The sequence below is a fragment of the Macaca mulatta genome, chromosome 2 (genome assembly GCF_049350105.2).
Source record: "Macaca mulatta isolate MMU2019108-1 chromosome 2, T2T-MMU8v2.0, whole genome shotgun sequence".
In the NCBI taxonomy this organism is placed as follows: domain Eukaryota; kingdom Metazoa; phylum Chordata; class Mammalia; order Primates; family Cercopithecidae; genus Macaca; species Macaca mulatta.
The window spans coordinates 185,993,646-186,018,270 of record NC_133407.1 but is presented as its reverse complement, the minus strand read 5'-3'; the positions used below and the strand labels follow the sequence as shown (position 1 = coordinate 186,018,270).

General features: G+C 33.0%; 2 protein-coding genes across 2 annotated transcripts in view; both read left to right on the top strand.

Annotated features, from left to right (window-relative positions):
• Positions 1–24,625, top strand: part of EPHA6 (EPH receptor A6) — a 927,196-nt gene that overhangs the window by 569,899 nt on the left and 332,672 nt on the right. The window contains exon 6 of the mRNA XM_015129296.3: positions 18,207–18,331. Coding sequence (XP_014984782.2) covers positions 18,207–18,331 — 125 coding nt within the window. The remainder of the gene's footprint in view (positions 1–18,206; positions 18,332–24,625) is intronic.
• The window catches only part of CRYBG3 (crystallin beta-gamma domain containing 3), a 532,216-nt gene continuing 530,470 nt past the window's right edge, over positions 22,880–24,625 (top strand). The window contains exon 1 of the mRNA XM_077994302.1: positions 22,880–22,883. The gene's annotated coding sequence lies outside the window, so the exon portion shown is untranslated. The remainder of the gene's footprint in view (positions 22,884–24,625) is intronic.

Sequence of the window (24,625 nt, the reverse complement as noted above, 5' to 3'; positions counted from 1 at the left end):
TTCATCGTGGCTGAATTAAAGCTACCAAAATAAGTTGCTGAACAGAGTAAGGAAAAGATGGACACAGTAGGTTCTGGCAAACTGATGAGAACTGGATCCAGCTCATCATATCTTTATGAATCTTGACAAAATGTATAATTTCTTCTTTTATAACTGTAAAAGTATCTCTTGATGTGAAGACCATTTTACATAAAGAGACCAAAAAAGATAGTTAAGAATTACGTTCAAGGGTCTTATTTAAGTATCTTTACTTTATGTGGACACATTGAAAAATCACATTTGAACCAAGTCACTCCATATACTTATGAACCCATAGACGTTCTTCAGAAATTCCAACATTAAATGCATATCAAGATAACCTATGTCTTAATAACTCTAACTATTTAAATATATACTCTTATCACAAAAAGATATAACATAGTCTAGAATAAAAGAATGTAGTATGTACTTAGGGAAAAATTACACAGAGATAATCATAGGTTAAAAGAGGTGAAAAGAGGTAAGAAGTTTAGACCCAGGTTTGTTTCAAAGGGGAAGCAGGCACATCTTCACAAGGCTGGCAGGAGAGAAAGAACAAAGGGGGACATGCTGCACACTTTTAAACAAAAGTGTTAACCAGATCTTTTGAGAACTCATGCACTATCATGAGAACCGCAAGGGGGAAGTCTGCCCTCATGATCCAATCACCTCCCACCAGACCCCTTCACCAACATTTAAGATTACAATTTGACATGAGGTTGGAGTGGGGACAGAGAGGCAAATCATATCATTCCACCATTGTCCCCTCAAAAATTTCATGTCCTTCAGACATTTCAAAACACAATCATGTTTTCCCAACAGTCCCCCAAAGTTTTAACTCATTCAAACATTAACTCAAAAGTCTAAGTGCAAAGTCTTATCTGAGACAAAGTAGCTCCCTTCCACCTATAAGCCTGAGAAATTTAAAAACAAAAAAAAAAAGTTACTTTCCAGAACTGTGAGCTGATTAAACCTTAGTTACTTTCAAGAATTGTGAGCTGACTAAACCTCTTTTCTTCATAATTACCTAATCTCAGATATGTCATTACAGGAGTGTGAGAATGAACTAATACAGAAAATTGGAACAATTTTCTGGAAAAAAACAATAGGAGTACAGACACTGGGTAAATACACTCATTCCAAAAGGGAGAAATTAGCCAAAACAAAGAGGCTACAGGCCCCATGCAAGTCCAAAATCCAACAGGGCAGTCATTAAACCCTAAAGTTCCAAAATGATCTCTTTTGACTCCATGTCTCACATCCCGGCACATGATGCAAGAGGTGGGCTCCCACAGCCTTGGGCAGCTCTGTCCCTATGTCTTTGCAAGGTACAGCCCCCTTCCTCGCTGCTTTCACAAGGTGATGTTGAGTGTCTGCAGCTTGTCCAGGCACATGGTACAAACCGTCAGTGGGTCTACTCTTCTGGGGTCTGGAGGATGGTGACCCTCTTCTCATAGCTCCACTATGCAATGCACCAGTTGGGACTCTGTGTTGGGGCTCCATCCCCACATTTCCCCTTTGCATTGCCATAGTACAGGTTCTCCATGATGGCTCTTCCCCTGTAGCAGACTTTCTGCCTAGACATCCAGGTGTTTCCGTATATACTCTGAAATCCAGGCAGATGCTCCCTAGTCTCAACTCTTGCCCTCTGTGCATCCACAGTCTTAACACTATGTGGAAGCCACCAAGGCTTGGGGCTTGCACCTGCTGAAGTAACGGCCCAAGCTGTTCCTTGTCCCCCTTTTAGCCGTGCTGGAGCAGTCATGATCAAGTATCATGTCTTGAGGCTGCACAGAACAGAGGGGCGCTGGGCCTGGCCCACTAAACCGTTCTTCCCTCCTAGGCCTCCAGGTCTGTAATGGGAGGGGCTGCCACGAAGGTCTCTGAAATGCCTTGGAGGCATTTTCCCCATTGTCTTGACTATTAACATTTGACTTCTCTTTACTTATGAAAATTTCTACAGCTAACTTGAATTCCTTCCCAGAAAATGGGTTTTTCTTTTTTATCACATGGCGTGCCTGCAAATTTTCCAAACTTTTATGCTCTGCTTCCCTTTTAAATAAGTTACAATTCAGTTTGTTGTTGTTGTTGTTGTTTTTGATTTTGTTTTGTTTTTTTTTTGTTTTTTTTTTGTTTTTGGTTATGCAGTTGGGCATAAGCTTTTCGAAGCAGCCAGGCAACACCTTGAATGTCTTGCAGCTTAGAAATTTCTTCTACCAAATACCCTAAATCATTTCTCTCAAGATCAACGTTCAACAGATTTTTAGAGCTCAGGCACAATGCTGCAATTCTCTTTGCAAAGCACAGCAAGAGTGACCTTTGATCCAGTTCCCAATAAGTTGCTCATCTCCATCTGAAACCCCATCAGCCTACTTTTCACTATATACATCACTATCAGCATTTTGGTCACAACAATTTAACAAGTCTCTAGGAAGTTCCAAACTGTTCCTCATCTTCCTGTTTTCTTCTGAGCCCTCCTCCAAAGTGTTCCAATATTTGCCAGTTACCCAGATCCAAAGCCACTTCCACATTTTCATGTATCTTTATAGCAATTCACTGCTCCCATTACCAACTGTCTGTATTAATCCATTCTCACACTCCTATAATGACATACCTGAGATTAGGTAATTTATGAAGAAAAGAGGTTTAATCAGCTTACAGTTCTTCAGGCTGTTCAGACCTCTGATTCTGGGGAAGCCTTACAAAACTTACAATCATAGCAGAAGGTGAAGGGGAATCAGATACGTCTTCACATGGCTGGTGGAAGAGAGAAAATGAGGGGGAAGTGCTATACACTGTTAATAACCAGATCTTATGAGAACTCACGCATAATCACGAGAACAGCACAAACGAAGTCTGCCCCCGTGGTTCAATCACTTCCTACCAGGCCCCTGCTCTAATATCAAGGATTAGAATTCAACATGAGATCTGTATGGGCACATAAAGCCAAACCATATCACTAAGCTTTCCTTATCTATGTCATGAAGCATCTCATTGATACATGTAAGTATTTCAGTCAGTCTTTCTCATGAAAACTTCAGAGACAACAAAAACCATCCACAATTATGCTACTAGCATTGAAACCATGCTTATTGCATTAAAACTGTTGGAGAAGAAAACTTTTTTTTTAATCCTCTTAGCTCAGTGATGTGGGGCCTGCAAATTAAACTGACAAAAGACAGGTCAGCAAGCAAATAGATTTTTACTTATATATGTACAAAGGAGTTCACGGAGAAATGGGACTCAAGGAGGGAGTTAGGGAGTTAGAATTGGGGGTTTATATACAATCTTAACAAGGAAAGGGAGAAGAGAACAATTCTTATGGGAAAAAAAAAAATGACTTTTAAGAAAGACAAATGGGTCCATAGGAGGATGGGTGAGTGATATGATAGTTTTGTGGTAATGTCTGTTTAGGTGATTTCTTATCCTATTGCTGACTTCTCCTCTTTGGTAATGGGAGGCAATCTTCCTGGTCTGCTAAACTGTGTAGGGGATTTATGACAGCTGAATTCTTTGGAAATCCTCTGCTTTTAGGCAGATAAGGGAAGTTTGGGGGAAAAAGATCCTCATCACAAATATATTCTGGAGCCTTTCAAAACTAATCTGGACAATGACATATATTAAGTGTAGAGGCAGTAGGACAACCAAGAATGCGGGGAGATAGTGACTAAAGTAAGGAAACTGATCTGCACAGGTATTCTGAGGTTTTTCCGCAGCACAGCATTAGGCCAGGAAACACCATCATTGTGGATATTTGAAAAACAAAATGTCCAGCAATCAGAGGCCATTTGTTAGTTGATAGCTGATGTGGGCCCATTTTGAGCCTGATAGGTAACTTCTCTTTGAGGAAAGATGTGGCTTCCTTAAGAAGCAGGCGAATGGAACTAACAGGCTACAAATACAAATCAAAGACAAATTCATACAAATGAGTATATAAATATTAAAAACTGACCATTGATTGAAATTGGTCTCTCAATTCAAAGCAGAAGAAGATGGTAAGAATTACAGCAAATGATATAATTCTAAAATTATTAGACAACAGTAGTGCATACACTCAGAATGATACTCAAAATACTTTAAAACTTTATGGCACAGGCATTAGCCAGTTGGAGCAGTGCTGGCTGAAAATAGTTGATATAGTCATGATGTGTGCTGTTCACCATTGCACATGTCAGATATTTATATTATCTCATTTTTCAATAACTCCCTTATGACCTAATATAACTTGAATATTTAGAGCTAGATGTTGCTGAATTATAATATTTATTTTTGAAATTAATATTACATTAGATTTATTTTTCATACCTACTGTATAAGTAACTTATGATAATTGTAAGAAAACAACTATTTCTTGGTTGCATAAACAAACCCTGTAAATGTATTTGTACAAGGTTTAAAAGGTTTTACAAAGTTTAAAAACATTACATTGAGCTTTGTGTATTTTTCCTTAGAAAGATAATTTAGAACATAAAAAGCAAGATTATATAGCACAACATGTTGCATTTTAAGTAAAGTATGAAAATGTGGCAAAGATTTTCAATATTATTCATTTTGAATAATAGCCCGGTTTTGGTTTTAAAATTCTTTGTAATCCTATTAACTTATGCAATAAATGTGAAGCAATGTTATTTTTAACAAAGTAGTCACAAAAATCAGGGGGAAAAAATGAAACATTTGCCTTGAATGCTTTTGAAGCTACTGTGAGAACATGAAGTCGAAATTATGAGCTAGCAGCCAACATGAGAAAACACAAGCTTCTTCTCTGCATGTAGTCAGTGATTTGTGAACAATTACTAACTAGAGAAAATGAGGGGAAAACACAGGGCTCAGCCAGGTGTTACCTTACCTCAGTGATTTACTCTGCTATTTGATCAATGATGAGAACAAAATCACCCATATCCTCAGGAAGCCGTGAATGTTTCAAGGCAGCTGTGAAAGCACCTGGCTACTTGTCCGACACAAAGACTACGTCCATTAAGGAAGAATCAAGATTTATTTCTATGGGCTTGAACCAGAAATAATGGCTGTGAATTTGCTGTTGCTTTGCATTATTTCTTTAATGAGAGAACAAAAGCCGTTTTGCAGCCCCATTGTAGTGAACTGGCAGGAATACCAGCATCTCCCTGAACTACTGTGACAGGATCATTCAGCATTCCCTTCAGCAGCCAGCAGTATGTGCACTTTCTACCTTTCTGTACCTTCTGGAATATATATATCATATATATGGGGTATATATCACAGAAGGAATATCATATATATATTTATAGTGTGTGTGTATAAATTATTTTCCCTTTAAACTATTTTCATAAATTATAAATAATAGTTATTCATACACATATATACATATTGTATTATGTATATAGCTTCCACTCCCAAAAAGCAATAGAGATAAAAATACAAAAATGCACATTTTAAACAGATTTTACAGCTGGAGTGTATAGAAAACATTATATAGAACCCTAGGGTAAGCTGTGATATCCTACAAAATCTATGGAACCCAGCAAAATTTCACCCAGTAGAATTTTACTGATCAAGATAGGAAAAGGAGATTACAGTTCATGGGATGGAGGACCTACGAGGGTGATGAGAATGGGCTTAAAATTAGTGAAAAGGTAATTGATACTGGGGCATTTTCAACCAACCATCAAATCATTCAGAATATTTTTGCTTTTGTTTCCCAATCTAAATAATTTTTTAAATGAAACTGTTAAATAATGGGAAATATTGAAAATCCAAGAAATGAACCTAAGGTAGCTTTTAATGTTACGCAATAGAATCACAGCATAATGTATTTTATTTTTTAAATTAATACTGTATGTTCAAACTCTCATCATTTTGAAATAACCTTTCCTTATTTTCTGGCATTACTATTATCATTATTATAATTATCATTTTTGCACTTTTTTACATTCTACTTTCATATTATGTGTGTGTATGTGTGTGTGTCTGTGTATATATATGGCATCACATATAGGATTTGGGGGTATTTGCTATTTACAAAAAAAATGGAATCATGTCACACATATTGTTTTGTAACTTGTTTTTGACACTTTACATATAATGCTTATTTTTGTATGCCTATATATACATACTTTTTTAAATGTATTGATTTCTTTCGTTTCTAAACTTTTTACAAAATACAACAATAAAATTTTCATGTAAAGCTTTATCCACTCATAGTAAAATATTTTAAAGATTTATATCTCTATAAGCTTCATTACTTGGCTGCTTCCTTTCCATAATATTAGTTAAAATGATTTTAATCATCTACTTATTAATGACTTGTCTAATTATTTTAATATAATTTTTACCTTTAAAATAGCTTTTCAGTTAGCTCTATTTTTTTTCCTGTACCTGGAACATGATGCAAACTTTTTGTTGAAGAAATCAGAAATCTGCTGAGGTCCAGAAGTTACAAACCATATTCAAATATAACTAGAATATTTCTACATTTAAAACCTATTTTAAAATTGTCGTATGTAATTTGTATAATTGTACAGATCAAATAATAATACTTCTGCCTGGAAGAATTACTAGAAACCAATGTTCTTGATTTTAATATAAACAGATGTTATGAATGAGGAATTTGTTCAATGTTCAGATGAGGTAGGCCGAATGATTGATTTTTCTTTATGGCCAGGCCAACTTTCTGAGATTTGGGAAAATAGCCTATGTTAAATTCCTAGAAAGTACTGGTACAACATATATTCTTTTTACTGAAACATGACAAGTAATAATAAGGTCAGAAGAAACTCAGAGTGGTGCAATTTGAGGATACATTTTTCCTCATATTTCAAAGAAACTGAATTTTACAGAATCTGTCATATAAGCAGTTTTTCAAATGCCTCTGGAACTAAAAGTCAGTAGATGTGTATGGTGTAAATTACTGAAAACAGCAGCTAAAGACAAGCTTAACAGTGAACATGTTAAATCACAGTCATAAGACTTATCAAAGAGAAATTAAAAAGACACAGATTATCCTGACAACCTTAAAGATAACTTGTCCAGTCTTACTCTCCGTAATTAAGTGCTGACAGTGCTGTGGCATTTTGATTCATCATTAATACAGTGAATTTTCACTCTGGTCGATACAGATAGAGTTTTCTGTGCAAATATTTTCACAATTCTTCCACTAATGTCTTGTCAAGCTACCAGCATCTCACTGGCATGGCAAAAGGAAGTAGGAAGAGTGAACAAGTAATTTTATACTCATTGACCAACCTCTCCCCATTTTGCTCCCAACTACCCTCTCCAGACTCTGGTAATCATTGTTCTACTCTCTAATTCTAAGAGATCAACTTTTTTAGATTACAAACATGAATGAGATCTTATGGCATTTGTCCTGTGCTGGGTTTATATCACTTAAGATAATATCTGGGTCCATGCATGTTGTTACAAATGACAGGATTTTGTTATTTTTATCAGTGAGTATTGTATCATTGTGTAGATAGAGATTAATATACAAAATATATAAGGAGCTTAACTCAACAATGTAGTAATAATGACCCAAATAATCCAATTGTTAAATGGGCAAAGTGTCTGAATAGATATTTCTGAAGAGAAGACATACAAATAGCCAACCTATATATGGAAAATAGGTTGATTCAATCTCTTGGCAATTGTGAATAGTATTCCAATGAACATCAGGGTACATAAATTTGTAACATATGAATTTCATTTCCTTTGGCTATTTACCCAGTACTGGAATTGCTGGAAATATCTCCATCTATTTCCAGCCAACTGATTTTCAAAAAAAACACCAAGAACAAAGACTGGAGAAAGGTCAATCTCTTCAATATATGACACTGCTGGAAAACAAAATATCCACATGCAGAAGAATGAAACTAGATCCCTGTCTCTCACCACTTAACAAAGTCAACTTAAAATGGATTAAAGCCATGAATGTAAGATGTGAAACTATGAACCTACTAGAAGAGAACATAGAGAAAAGACTTCAAGACATTAGTCTAGGAAAGGAATTTTTGGATAAAACTGCAAAATCCCAGGCAACAAAAACAAAACTAAACAAATGGGATTATGTCAAACTAAAAAGCTCTGCACAGCAAAGGAAATAATCAACAGAATGTAGAAAAAACCTGCAGTAATGGAGAAAATGTTTGTAAACTATAAGTATGAAAGAGATTAATATACAAAATATATAAGGAGCTCAACTCAACAATATAGTAATAATGACCCAAATAATCCAATTGTTAAATGGACAAAGTATCTGAATAGATATTTCTGAAGAGAAGACATACAAATAGCCAACATATATATGGAAAAAAATATTAAACATCATTAATCATCAGGTAAATGCAAATGTAAACCACAATGAGGTATTACCTTACCCAAGTTAGAACAGCTCTTATGAAAAAGACAAAGAGTAACAAATGATTGCAAGGATATAGAAAAGGGGGAACTCTTACACAGTATTGGTGGGAATGTAAATTAATACAGCCATTATGGAAAGCTGTATGGAGATTCTTCAAAAAATTAAAAATAAAACTACTGTATACCTTTCTTACATAAGGTCATTTGTGCTTACTTTGGGCACACCAGATAATCCAGGCTAATTCCCCACCTCAGAATTCTTAATAAAAACTGCAAAGCCTCTTTGCCATAAAAAAAAAAAAAATCACAGATTCTGGGAATTACGATATGATATTTCAGAGCTATTACTCATTTTATTACAGCTGTTATATTGGTTTAACATACTACAATGTTATTTTCAAATTCAGAAAGAAAAAAAGGAAGAACATAAAGTAGTAATGGGCTGCATATAAGTCTCACATGTATATTTCAAACTCATAACTAGGTTTCAACCACATGAAGGAAATAGATAGCAATGTATATTACCATTAAATTCTGATTACAAGAAAAAAACATAAAAACAAAAGCACATGAGACAGATATTCTTAGGAACTATTGTGATATCTAAAGCACAAAACATTTAAGGAACATTTCCAAAACAAAATATAGGCCAGAAGTATTTTGAAGCATGTTCTCAGGTTTCAAAAAATGTCAATTAACGCGATAAACATCTATCACATCTACAGAATTTCACAGGTAAAATTGTCGTGTTTGATTATACTGTTTCCTTCCTGAACATACACAGAAAGAAACGCTGTCCTGTGTTTTTGCTTTGCAATTATACCCATTAGTTCATTAGTAAAGAGAAAGGAAAAAATATAGTGTTAAAATTTTGTTCTGGTTTGTACTTTCTGGTCTGTATTATTTATTTTATTTTAGTATTATTCTTTATTGACATTTCATTGTGTGGTTTTTTTTAATATATTTCCATTAAAACACACCTACACACACACACACAGCCCTTTCCTAAAAGAGGCACAAGGAAGAAAATAAAAGAAACATGTAAAGAAATAAGGCAGTAAAAAGCATTTTAAAAAGTAAATGAAGAAAGAAAAGAGTAAAGAAGGAAGGCAGGGGCATAGAAAGAAGAGAAAAAAAGGAGAGAGAAGAAAAGAGGATGAGAGATGAAGGAAGGTGAAAGAGTTAATTCTATTTATGCTGAAAGTTAGAACCTAGGACCTAGTTGGAAGTTACAGGAAGACAGTGATTCCATATGAAGTCTTTTCAAACAACTAGAGGTTTACAAAAAGGAATGGGTAGCCTTGTGGTATAAGATACTCATTAATGCTGGAGCAAAAAATGGATAATAAGTTATCAAAAAGTGTCAGGATTTTCTGGATTGCTGGAAAAAATAAATGGCTTACAAGGTCTATCTTCATACTAAGATTCTCTTGTGTAGCATTCACTATTAAGATTTTCATTGTCACAGCATGTGTATAGGAGTGTGCTCTCTTTGTCTATCTCACTTTCTCACGTAAGCACGCATGCACACAGGGCGTGCACATGTGCACACCCCGATAGGTAAACCTTAATAGATCTAGAATGCTTATAGATGACTGAGAATTAGCATTATTTAATGCAGTTTTAGAAACATAACTTTATAACCCATAAGTATTAAATTTTCAAAATAATGCATATTTGTATTTATCCATAGTGTAAATTTGAATTAGTATTAGGAAAATTTAAAAATAACATTTTCAAAGGCAACAAGGATATTTGTGACATTATTTTATTTCTTGCTTTAATTTTGAGCGTAGATTCTAATTTTGAACTTATTACACTAAATTGGAATTCATTTTAGGAGAAAATGTAGTAAAATATGTAATTTTTCAATTCTTTCTCAGCACTTTGATTTAATATTAAAATTTACCTTCACATCTCTTCATTAAACAATTGCTCAACTCCTGTGATATTAAGCATTCTTATCTTTAAAATAAAGACAATTTCCATTCCATTGATTTATGAGATTGAAATAAGATAAATATACATGGTATAAAATAAATATTTAATAAAAATATTGTCTTGAGTGCAAAATAGCTAACTACACTAATTTATGATTCCTTCAGGTATCTCCACGTAAGCATTAAAAAAAAAAAAAACACTCATCTAATTGTGAATGAGGCCTCTGTTGTTAACTTATTCCGCTGTATATATTTTTTTTCTTCAAATTTTTGTTACATAGTGTTTGGAAACCTATTGGAAATGTAGTCATCAAAAAGGTTTATATTTAAAGCCATTTCAGCAGTCTATTCAACAATCTTTTTCTTGAAGGTCAAAGCTAAGATTTTGAAGACTTAAATAAAAATGTATATCAGAAATAAAATTCTGCTGAAACCTATCCTGAATACGTAATTCTTACTCAGGGAATATTGCTTGAGCCTTCAAGTTATTCATTCCATCAGCCTCTGATCTGACAAACGCTGGATTTTATTTTCCTGCTTTTTTCCCCCTTACTTTTTAGCATCAGAGATAAAAATCAATAGTTGCTCTTCTGTGTCCTAAAATCAGTTTTTCTCATATGGAAAATAAATGTATATGCTATATTTTCTGCTTTGTATTCATTAATTCAAGAGTGTTACCACCATATGTCAGACTCAAATGTTATATAATCCTGGATTATTAAGAAAAAAATCATTAAATATATTCAAAACTAACTCTTTAGCTTTCATATATGGAAGCCTTTAAAATAAAATTCTGTGTACCGTTGGCCTCTGTGAACACAGAAAATCCAGCATTTGGGGGTGTATATTGACCTGTAAATTGTTTCTGTCATCCTCTCCTCCAATTCATTAACCATTTAAAGTGTGTGCTTAATATATATTGATTCAGTTCTTGCATAGTATGTCTCAGAATATCCAAGTTATATGAAGCAGTTTTCTTAATAAAAATTTAACAAAATAAAAAATTTGTGCATGAAATGTGAAAACTCTTATAGGAAAGTATTGTAAACTTCAACATTAGAGGAATGATTTCATTAAGTATATAGAATGGAGTATTTTAGCAATTAAAATAATAACAGCAGATACTATTTCAAAATATGGAATTGGATTTAATATGCATTGTTAAAAATAGAATTACGTAAAATTATGTACATTTTATAGCTATGTAAAATATGTTTATTAACATATGAAAGGACTGTGCAAAAGCAAAGAGAGTTTAGGGTTTAGCATATTTGGACCCTGAAATCCATTTTTATTATTGTTTTTATAAAAGTATAGGATGGAACTCATAAAATTTAGGTAATGTAGGTGTACTATTAATTGCCCACTGGAGAACTGTATAATAGAAAAATAGTACCTATATTTTTTGCAATAGTCATTCTTTTATGCTGTGGCTATAATTGAATTTCTTTTAAGTTTTGCAAGGATTATAGTGCTGACCTTGAGTGCTAAATCATTATGAAGCAAATGTAAAACACTGGTAATATTGCTTTAGACATTGTACATTAAACTGAAAATTAACCATAAGATTGTATACATGAAGATGACATTTTCAAAAATTGTAATGAATTGATATGTTTCAATCAACTTCTAATGTATATGATTTCCCTTTAAAGTTATAATTTATCCATAAAGCACAATGTAATACATTATTACACTATAATTGAAGAACGTTAATGCAGCTTCCAACAGGGACAAATTTATTAAAGGTGGTTTATTAAGAGCAAATGTATCTTAATTTATATGGTAAATTATCTGAGCACTTTTTCTGTTCCTTTTTTAATGAATCAATTGAGATTTAATTACCGAAGTTGAATTGGATACAACTTTATGTAATAATATTTTCATTTAAATATTCTTCATTTGTTATGCCAAAAATAGTACATATGGTTGCAACATAAAGAACATATCTCAAAAACTTCTGTTTTCTTTTGAATCACTAAATTGTTTTCTTTGGTTACCCAAGAGTAGTCTCTCTGTTTAATGTAATAGTGAGAATGAATTCACTAAATACATACTCTTTTTCCATTCATTTTATTCCTTGTCAACATAAAAGTATAATATTTTGGCCTGAAGCTCATAAATTCTTTTTTTATTTTTAATTGATGCATAAAAATGGTATATATTTTTAGGGTGCAGTGTAATATTTTGATACATGAATATACTGTGTAATGATGAAATCAAGGTAATTAACATATGCATCCCCCCCACACATTTATTTTTTTGTTTGAAACATTCAAAATCCTGTCTTCTAGCTATTTAAAAATATACAATAGCTTATTAGCTATAGTCACCTACAGTGCTGTAGAACACTAGAAGTTATTCCTTTTACCTAGCTGTCATTTGGTATTGTTTAGCTAACTTTTCTTTATCCACTTCCCTCCCCTTCCCAGCTTCTAGTAACCATTATTGTATGCTCTACAATAAGATCAAATATTTTAGCTTTCACAGATGAGTAAGAACATGCAGTACTTATCTTTCTGTGACTTACATATTTCATTTAACATAATGGCCTCCAGGCTCATCCATGTTGCCATAAATTACAGAAATTCATTCTTTTTAACAGTGGAATAGTATTCCATTGTGTGTGTATTACACATTTTCATTATTCATCTGTTGATGGAAACTTTGATTGCTTCCATATCTTGGCTATGGTGAATACTGCTGCAATAAACATGATGTGGGGGGCTTAGGGTTGGGGGGGGGATATCTTCAGCATACTAATTTCATCTCCTCTCGATATATACCCAGTAGCAGGATATCTGGATCATATGATAGTTCTATTGTTAGTTTTTGAAAAGCCTCCGTACTATTTTTCATAATGACTGCACTAATTTACATTCCCTCTGGCAGTGGATGAGTTCCATTTTCTCTGTATCCTTACCAGCACTGGTTATTTATTTTCTTTTTGATAATAACTATCCAAATGGAGTGAGATGATAGTTTATTGTAAATTTGATTTACATTTTCCTGTTGATTAATGATGGTGAGCTTTTTTATATATCAGTTGTTTGTATGTCTTCTTTTCAGAAATGTCTACTTAGATCCTTTGCCCATTGTTAAATAGGATTATTTTTTGTTGTTGAGTGTTTTGAGTTCCTTGTACAGTCTTGATATTAATCCATTGTTGAATGATTAGTATGCAAATATCTTCTCTTGTTCTACAGGTGTTTGTTGACTCTGTTGATTGTTTTCTTTGCTATGCAGAAGCTTTTAGTTTGATACAATCTCATCTGTCTATTTTTGCCTTTGTTTTTGTTACCTGTGCTTTTGAGACCTCTTCATAAAATGATTACCTGGACTAATGTCCTGAGGCATTCCCCCTAGTGTTTTCCTCAAGCAGTTTTATATTTTTGAGTGTTACATTTAAGTCTTTAACCCATTTACACTGATTTTTGTATATGGTGAGAGATTGGTATCTAGTTTCATTTTCTGCATGTGGATGTACAGTTTTCTCAGCACCATTTATTGAAAAGTTGCCAAAAACATATATTGAGGAAAGGAATGTATGTTTTTGGCATCTTTGCCAAAAATCAGCTGGCTACAAATGCATAGGTTTATTTCTGTACTCTCTATTCCGTCACATTGGTTTTTAAATGTGTTTCTATGACAGAACCATGCTGCTTCGGTTACTATATCTTTGTTATATATTTTAAAGTCAGGCAATGTGATGCCTCCAGCTTTTTGTTTTGTTTTGTTTTTCCCTCAAAACTGCTTCAGTTATTTTGGATCTTCTTTGTTTCCATATATATTTTAGGATTTGTTTTTTCTATTTCTGTAAAGATTGTAATTGTTATTTTGATAGGGGAGGTATGGAATCTAGATTGCTTTGGGTGGTATGGTAATTTAACAATACTAATTATTTGAATTCATGAGCATAGCATGTCTTTACATTTATTTGTTTCCTCTTAAACACTGTTTTATAGTTTTTAAAACTATATGAACTATAGTATTTAAAACTATATGAAACGCTGTTTCATCACTGTTTTATAGTTTTTATTATAGAGATTTTTCATCACCTTGGTTAAATGTATTCCTAGATATTGTATTTATTTATTGTTGCAGCTATTTTAAATGGGATTGCTTTGTTGATTTTTTCAGCACATTTATGACTGTTGGATAGAAATGCTACTGATTTTTGTACGTTGATTTTGTATCCTGCAACTTTTCTGAATTTGTTTATTAATTCTAAGAGTTTTTTTGGTAGAGTCTTTACGTTTTTCTATATATAAGATCACGTCATCCTCAATTAGCGAGAATTTTATTTCCTCCTTTCCAGTTTAATTACCTTCTCTTTCTTTCTCTTGTTTAACTGTTCTGGCTAGGAATTGCAGTTCTAAAATAAATAAGAGTGGCAAAAGTAAACGTCCTTGTATTATTTCAGTTCTTAAAGGAAAATCTTTCAACTTTTCCCCATTCAGTATGATGTTGGCTGTGTATTTGTCATATATGGCCTTTATTGTGTTGAGATACATTCCTTCTATACCTAATTTGTAGAAAGTCTATATAATGAAGAGATGTTGATTTTTATCAATTTTTTTTTTTTTGCATCTGTTGAGATAATTATATTTTTGTCCTTCATTCTGTTGATATGATAGTTAAGAATTGGTATTAGTTCTTCTTTAACAGGGTGGTACAATTCACCCGTGAAGCCATTGTTCCTGGTCTTTTCTCTGTTGGGAGACTTTTTATTACTGGTTCTATCATGTTACTCACTATTGGTCTGTTCAGATTTTCTGTTTCATCACTATTAAACCTTGGTAGTTTGTATGTGTTGAAGAATGTATTCATTTCCCCTAGGTTTTGAATTTGTTGGCATTTTGTGGTTTATAACAGTCTCTAATGATCTTTTCTATTCTTGTGGTATCAGTTATAATGTTTTCTTTTTGTTTCTGGTTTTATTTATTTGGGTGTTCTTTCTCTTTTTGATTTCTTTCCTGATTTGTTTATTTGGTAACTCAGAAGGATGTTGTTTAATTTCCACATGTTTGTGTATTTTTTGAGGTTCATCTTATTGATTTCTAGCTTTATTCTATTGTGATCAGAAAAGACACTTGATATTATTTCAATTTTTGTAAACTTGTTGAGACTTGTTTTGCGGCCTAACATGTGGTCTATCCTGTAGAATGTTCCATGTGTATGAGAAGAATGTTTATTCTGCAGCTGTTGGATGAAATGTTATGCAACTATTAGTTAGGTCCATTTGGTCTACAGTGCTATTTAAATCCAATATTACTTTTTTGATTTTCTGTCTAGATAAGCTGTCTGATGCTGAGAGTAGGGTGTTGAAGTCCCCAACTGCTATTGTACTGGGGTCTATCTTTCTCTTTAGATCTAATATTTGCTTTATATATCTGGTTGCTACAGTGTTGCGTGCAGATATATTTACAGTTGTTACATCCTCTTGCTGACTTGATTCTTTCATCATTATATAAATGTCTCTTTAAAGTTTCTGACATAAAGTCTATTTTACCTGATGCAAGTATAGCTATTCTTGCTTATTTTTGGCTTGCATTTGCATGGAATGTCTTTTTCCATTACTTCACTTTCAGTCTATTTGTGTCTTTACAGTGAAATGAGTTTCTTGTAAACAGTACATAGTTGGGTCTTGTTTTTTTAAGTAGTCTTGTTGTGTCTCTACGGTCTATAGTTAGGGCTTATTTTAAATAGTGAAATATCTGAGTGCTTTTTCTTATATACCACATTATTTCTGTTTTAGCTCACATGACAAACTTTTATTTCCTAGTGACTTCTGTAATTCTCTCTCGTTTTAAGAACATATTCTAGTCCAAATATAATGTTCCCATTGAACAGCCAGAAAGAATTTTAAATATAGTTTCTAAAGACCTTATTTCCTTAGAAAAACCAAACTTGTCATTCTTTCAAATTTAAGAAAATACTTTGTCCTTAGAACAAAAAAGCAACTTTCAGAAATAAAATGCCAAACTTTTAATACTTAAGACTTTCCTAGAAATTGAAAGTATGACAGAATCAATTTTTCAAATCTAATTCTCACCTGTGATTGGTACATTTAAGTAGATTTCTGAAAATGAATTGGAAAGATATAATGAGTTCATAATGTAACTTCTAACTTGGAGTTTTTATTTACCTTAATATAGCTGACATTTTTTATATTTTTTCTCCCACAGGAGGAAAAAATCTAGTTCTCAATAACAACATAATTGCTCATTTGATTTATACTTTAATATGTATATATAACAGCTTCAAAATTATAATACCAATACTAACATCATCAATATCATTATTAAAACAGTTTAATAATTTTTAAATAAGAAAATAGTTTTTCTTATTTAATTATTAAAGCACATCCCATTGATATTTTTGTTAAATCAATGTGTTTAAAGCTATGTTTAACAGTTCCCTCTTAGAGGCTGTGTCTTCAATTCTATACAGTATTCTTCATTTTATGATTCTGTTAATTTTTCAAAATTGTTCTTAAAATTATTTTTAATCACTTATAATATTTTTACTTTACAAAGTAAATTTGCAAGGCAAATATATATTCACAGATGTCCAGTTTCTAACCTCGTAGTGTTTATCCTATTGCCTTTCACCCCCTAAGGGCAACCATTATAATTATTTGTTATTCTTAGGTTTATCCTTACATTGTTTTTATACATTTTTCTTCACCTTACTTTCTTCAGTTAAAAATATATTCTGAAATAACTCTATTCTAGTGCTTACAGATAGCCATAATTCCTTTTTACAACTTCATGATTCTCTAGTGGATGTAGCATAGTTTTTCAACCAATCCCTTATTGATGGGCATTTAGATTGTTACAACTTTAGAAATAAATCTCCAGGAATAGTATCGTAAATATGTCACTTTGTGTTGTGCAGTGTATCTCTGAGAGAGGTTCCAAAAAGCCAAAGTGTAAATAAATACATAATTTTTGCTTTAAATCTTTAAGCTTCCCTTGATAAGAGTTGTATCATTTTGCATTACCACCAACAATGTGGTGCAGTGTTGTATCCCATATCCTAGCCCACAGAGTGTCTTACCAAACTTTGTATTTTTTTTTTTTTTTTTTTTTTTTTGCCAATCTGTTGTGTGAGAAATGGCATATCTGTGTGTTTTATTTGGATTTTATTTTTTCTGAATGATTGTTGACTTCTGTGTCAAACACTGCCGGTTTTTTTTTTTTTTTAATTAGAATACTTAAAAAGTATTTTCTAAAAGGTGCAAAGAGAAGAATCTGAGATATATATATTTTAGTTATATATTGGAAGCTTAACACAGATTATTTTAATTTAGAATTATAATATATAGGAAAATAAAAAGACATGATTCTGAAAGTAACTTCTAAAGTTAAATATTTTAATTTTATTCAGTGTTACAGAAACTATGCAAAAGAAATAATCCTCACATTCATAAACAATCATTTATTGTAATTATAAAGATTATAATATAAACTTTTATGAAGCCTTAAAATGTCTACAGGAAAGGGAGAAGCCTATAAATGATCTTGCAATTTCAGAGTTTGTTTTTTCCTACAGTAGATTAATATTTGATAAAACATAAGAGCCAAGTGTATTGTATTTCATGTTATAGCTGAAGACCAAAACCATTTTAAAGAAAAATATCCTCCCCTAATAATACCAAAGATGATGAGTTCTGGCCCTTATTCTTGGAATATCTGAGTTTTTCCTGTGTTCCCTAAGAGTGTTCCTGAATATATTTAATGCCTTATTTGGATTGAATAGAGCATATCCTAAGGCTTTCTTATTAATCTGCCTTAAATAAATGGTGTCCTCTTCAACAAGAATTTTATTTTCCTTGGAAGAGAAAATATTAAAGAAAGGTTAATGGAAAATGATTCCTGCCAATTAATTCTTAGTTATTTTCTTTCCTTTCAGCACCTTCCCTGATAGGTGTGGTAAGGAAGGACTGGGCATCCCAAAATAGCATTGCCCTATCATGGCAAGCACCTGCTTTTTCCAATGGAGCCATTCTGGACTACGAGATCAAGTACTATGAGAAAGTAGGTCTTATTTGGAGCTTCCTATAAAACTACACATATACGCATATATATGTATATATTAAGCATGTCGTTATACTGTATTATTTTATTTTAAACCCTGTTCTTCTTTGGCCTAACCTCATACCTTCTGTTTTTTTGAATCCTCTCTAACTTGCTATTCTGCTTGTAACTTATTAATTTATCTTGTTTTGTGTCAGATTAAAGGAGAAAATGTAAGATGTTAATTTCTGTCATGACCTACTCTAGAGAGTTTTACAATATTGTAAGAAGTAGTAACTTCTTCAATTTATTCAATTTATAGTTTGGTTACTACAATATTGTTTCTAAAATTCAGTTGGGAAGAAGTTTTAATATTGAATTACTATAACCTGAAGTGGGTTTTTGTAGCACATATCCTTTGCCAGGGAGTTTAAAGTTACAGTCGGCCATAATTTGGAAAGCATTATTTAAGGCATAAATGGAAATAGAATATAAATGAAACACTTTCTTTACATTCAGGTTAGCTATTTTATTTTATAAGAAGCTAGCGAGATAAATTCAGTTGACAAATCCTTATTTATAATAATGGAACCCTTATTTCCATTTTTGTCATACAATTAGTATATTTCCCCAAGTATATACTTTATTCCCTTTATTATATTCACGTTCTTTATGCGTTTTTCTCTCATTCCTCACCATTATGATATTCTTGGCATAAATATTACAGCAGACCACATAGTCAATTCTGATATGTCTTACTGTGTTAATACTACTTCTAGAAATTTGCAAAGGGAATGTTAAATAAAAATTTTAGTGTAAAAATTATATGTAATATCCAGTGGTATATTACAGTGAGAAGGAACATCTTGCATTTCTGTACCTTACTAGAAGCAAAGGAAATCATAAAGGAATTTAGTCTTCCTCTGAAGAAATTGAGGGCAAGAGGAGAAATAGAACTCCACTTTCTTAGTTTGTTTTGTGGTGCTATAACAGAATACCACAGATGGAGTAATTTATAATAAACAGAAATTTATTGACTTACGGTTCTAGAGACTAAGAAGTCTGAGATTGAGGTCCCAGCATCTGGAAAGGAACTTCTTGGTTAGTCATCCCATTGTGGGAGGGCAAGGCCAGGGTGACAGAGAAGCAAAAGGAAGCCAAACTCATCCTTTTATTAGGAGCTTACTTCTGCAATATGAAACCGACACCCATGGTGACACCAATCCTGCAAATGAAGCCATAACCTTCATGGCCTAATTACCTCTTAAAGGTTCCATCTCTTGATACTGTTATAATGGCAATCAAATTAAAACATAAGCTTGACGGGGACATTCAAACCATAACACATAGCTTCCTCTATTCTACTTCAGAGTAAATCTAGGTTTGATAATGGGAGATGTAACTTAGTAGCATAGCTGTATCCATTTTTTGTTGCTCTAATAACTTCAGCATTATGTAGTCAATTAAAAACTGTCATTATCTTTAAGTGACATAGATAAATCCATAGCCTAAGAAAGGACAAATTTATTGAGTTTAAATTGGAATACAGATTCTGCAAATTATCCTGGCTACTATGTGCTCAGAAATCTGCTGGGCTAGCCTTTCAAATGTTACAGCCTATAGCACTCTGTCACAAGAAAACATATATTTTCTGTTGACTGGTTTAAATATATTTTCATACACTCAAAATTTCTGACTATTTAACAAGCAATGCGCATATATATACAAGCAACTTTTCAGAATCAAAATATTTCTCTGTTTTGTAAGGGTTATATTTTACACACAGAAAATCACTAATGTTATAATAGTTTATACCTTATATGTTTGAGGATGAAAATAACTTGCAATATTTCTAAGTTAGGATAAATCATACAGATTTAATAGACAGAAAACCACATTCATCCAATCAAAATTTTCGAAATCAATATGATTCTAAAAGATAGTAGTTAACATAATATTTATATTCATTCTTATATGTACAACATTTGGCTTTATTACATAGGTTTTATTTTAATGATGGAATAGGTAATGTTATAAAGGAGTTTATTTCGTAAGAAAATAGCAATAACCCACTACTAATGGATTAAACATGGAGTTGGAAGTCAAAGATTTCTAATTCATGTTCTGAGTCTGCCTCTCATTATGCTTATGGCCAGGAAAAACTCAATTAAGCCCCCTATGCCTCAGATTTCATATTCACAAAATGGAAATAAACATATCAACCTTTTTGGCGGCTTGTAAAAATTAGGTATAAATAGACCTAAAGATGAATAACTCTAAATTAGTATAAAAATCACTTGAGCAAGCATTAAGGAAATATTTGGCAAATAATACAACATAGAATCAGAAAATGATAGCATGAGAATTATGTACAAACTAAATAAAATAATTGTTCTTTCATGTATAAATAGACAATATATAAGCAACCAATCAAAAATGTTAGAATGCTAAAATCTTTCAGAGAGAACATAAAATGATAGCATTGAAATTTTTACCTACTTTGACTTCAGATTCTAACTGTACATTTTACATATCTGTATCTATGACATGGTTTCTCATTCCAAGCAAAGATTTATAACTTATAACTATGGAAAATTACAATAGAATTCAGTTTCAAGTGCTAATTTCTTTCTTTATTAGTAATCTAAATATTGTTCAGTAAGAAAAGATTAAAAAGAAATATATATATAAAAACATATAATATCATTTTTGGGACACAAATATTCTCTCATATGTTTATATTTGTATATTATTATGTAAGTATAGAGAAATACAGAATAGAATAAGATGCACACTGGTCTGTTTCAAGTTTTGCCTATTTGGAAGAGTGAGCGAATGAGGTATTTGGACAGCAGCAGGGAAAACAGAGGGAGGTAGCTAGTATGGATAAATATGGATGAATGGATGGATCCTAAATAGCTTTAGTCTACGTCTTTACTAGTTGTCTGACCAAAAGCAGATCCAGAGACAAGTATTTGTATGCAAATGATTAAGCAAACTCCCAGGGGAACCAGCGAAAGAATGGGGCCATCAATACTGTGAAGGAAGGTGTCAATCAAACTGAGTGACAATGAAGGAAGCTCTGGATTCTAAACTATATCTCAGAGTTCATCTTATGAAAACAAAGAATCTGGGCTTCTCTACTCTGGCTTTAGTCAGTTATTGGCTACAGCCTTTGGTGTAAGTACATATATGGTGTGCAAAAAAAATTCATAGGCACTTCTGGTTCTCTGCAGTGGCTCCAGTAGCCCGAGTTTAGGTTCTAAAGAAGGCTACAGGTACAAGCTCTTAAACACAAAACACATAAGCTGGCAAATGGAAACAGGAACAGATAAAAGTAATCCAAGTTGATTTGCTGGAGCACTAACTATTAAAAAAGATAGCTAAATTCTTGAAGAACTATTGGAGAATTAATGCTTGGCTCATTGTACTGTTTATATACTCTTGTCTTTAATATTGGTGCCATGTTGTTAAAAAATTGCATTTCATTTCAATCAGTTATTCTGTATTGCTATACACATAATTGATCCACAAAATATCCATATTTACGCAATTCTTTGAGGAATTCATGCTGTTTAAAGTTTTTATTTCAAATGCATTTTTCTGTAAATTAGGAAATAAGTTAACCTGCTTGGAATGTGAAGTGTCTACAAATACCTGAGGTTAAACAACATACTATTGTTATCAGTGATCTTTGCTCAGAGAGTGATATATTAGAAAAAAAAAGCACTGGTCTGAGTATTCAAATATTTGAGTTTGGCTCAGATCTCAACTTTCATAGTTCTGTTTTCTCATCTGTAAAATAAGGACCTAGAAAGATCTAGATCTAGGTAATCTTTTACAGTTCTAGCTATTGTCAAATGCTCATGTTTGTGTATATACTGTTATATAGATAAACTATCTTAATGTTATCCCATCCTTCAGATAACTGTGGTTTTTCATTGAAATCTACTGAAATTACACACACACACACACACACACACACACACACACACACATTCTTTAAAATACCTCACCATAGAGAGCAGTATTCTTAACATCATAATTATATGTAGAAATTAAGACCCTGGCATTATTCTCTTTCTCTCTGTGTGTGTGATGTGTCTGAGTGTGTCTGTGGTATGTGTGTCTGCATGTTTGTTTATTAAGAGTGATATGTGAGAAAGAGAATATATTGCTTTGTGGGTTATAATTAGTTAGATATTCCTTAGTTAATTACATTCCCTAATTTTTAAGTCACTTTTCTTTTTCATACTCAGTCTTTCATTTTTCTTTAACTCAAGTGAATATAACTTGACTATGAAAAAGCACTTTAAAATAATACGGGAAGTCAAGATAAGTTACAAAACTTTTTATTTTATTTTATTTTTTTACTTACTAATAATACTTTTCTCCAATAGGCTCTCCAGTAGTGCCCATTCGTATAATGAGGGAACTAAGACATCACCTGCTCCCAACTTCTCAGTCTTCCCCTTTGAAACAGTCCAAACCCTCTTCTATACATATTGAAGAGCAAGCATACCCTTTGTTTTTGTTTGTTTTGTGATGCTATACCATAATATCTGAGACGGGGTAATTTACAAGAAACAGAAATTTATTTCTCACAGTTCTAGAGGCTGGGAAGATTAAGGTGCCAGTAGGTTTGGTGTCTGGTGAGGGCCCCTTCCTCATTTCCAAGATGGCTCCTTGAATGCCATATCCTCCACAGGGGAGAAATGCTATTCCTCACCCAACAGAAGAGGAGAAAAGCAAAGAGAGGGGAAGGGGAGGGCCATACTTGCCTTTTCATAAAGCACCAATCCCACCAAGAAGGCGTAGCCTTCATGGCCTAATGATCTCTTAAGGGTTCCACCTATTAATACTGTTACAATGACAATTAAATTTCAAAATGAGGCCGGGCACGGTGGCTCATGCCTGTAATCCTAACACTTTGGGAAGACATTCCAATCATAGCACCCTTCTCTTATCTCTGTTCCCTTCTGTCCTTAACCTTTGTGTTCACATTCTTATTTTTCCTCCTGTGCCCTATTTTCCTTTCTCCTCCCTACTTTTCCCTCTTTCCTTCCCTTTTTTTCTCTGCCCAAGCAAGGTACACTTCCTTCTCTTGCTTCTTTGTTATTTCATTATTCTCTCAGTCCGTTTGGGCTACTATGATAAAAACTAATAAACTATGTGGCTTATAAACAATAGACATTTATTTGCCATAGTTTTGGAGACCAGGAAGTTCAAGACCAAGGCGCCAGAAGCTTTGGCATCGGGTGAGGGCCTCTTCAGGTTCATAGACAGTGGTTTTCTCACGGTGTCCTCACATGGCAGAGGGGAAGGGAGTTCTCTGGGGTCTCTTTTATAAGAGCAGTAATCCCATTCATGAGGGCTCTACACCTAATCACCTCCCAAAGACCTCACCTCCAAATACCATGGTCTTGGAAGTGATTATTTCAACATATGAATTTTGGAAGGCCATAAACATTCAGACTCTAACAGTTATATTTACCAAAATTAGTCTTAATCAGAGTTACTTATTTGTGGATCTGGACTCCCCCCAGTAGTTTACGAGTCCCTGAAGAAAAGAGGTGATTTCAACCCTCAATCCTTGCCTAACACAGCTATTTCCTTTCAATAACGTTCTAGCTGAATTAGTAAAATTCTCTCTTTGTTCAGAACTCATTCCCAGGAAATTAAGGTATCATGCAGCCACTGTAAAATTACTTCTAACAATTTTTTTTAAAGGCAGAAAAAAAAGAAAGCCAGCAAGACTTTCTGTTTCTACCTGTTCATAAGAAAGACCTATGTACATATGTCTATCAGCTGAGAGACCATTCTGTTAAGAACAAGAATGTAAGCTCATGAGGGCAAGGATTTATTTCGTTCACTTTCCTATCCTTAGTGCTCAGAGAGGCACTAGATGGTAATTAATAGATACCGATTGTTGACCGATTATATGCCAGGTAATCTTTTAAGTTTTTTGCAAGGACTAACTGATTTACTCCTAACAACAAATGTTTGAGGAAAATAGTGTTATTCTTCCCATTTTACAGATGAAGAAACTAAGGCACAAGAAGGTTAAGTATCTTTACCAAAATCACACAGCCAGTAAGTGGGTGATAAAGCTGGCCATCCTACCTTACATCACAGCGGATGTCTCAGAAAGTCAGTGCTTCCTGCTGATGCTGATTTTCTAGGTTCCCTGAGGCCAAACACTTCATTACTCTCTCATGCCAATTTTGCATCTGCAAAATGGTAGGAATGAAACATACCTATCTCACCAGGGTGTTGTACAGCTCCACTAATTATCAACTGGTAGCTCATTTTGCA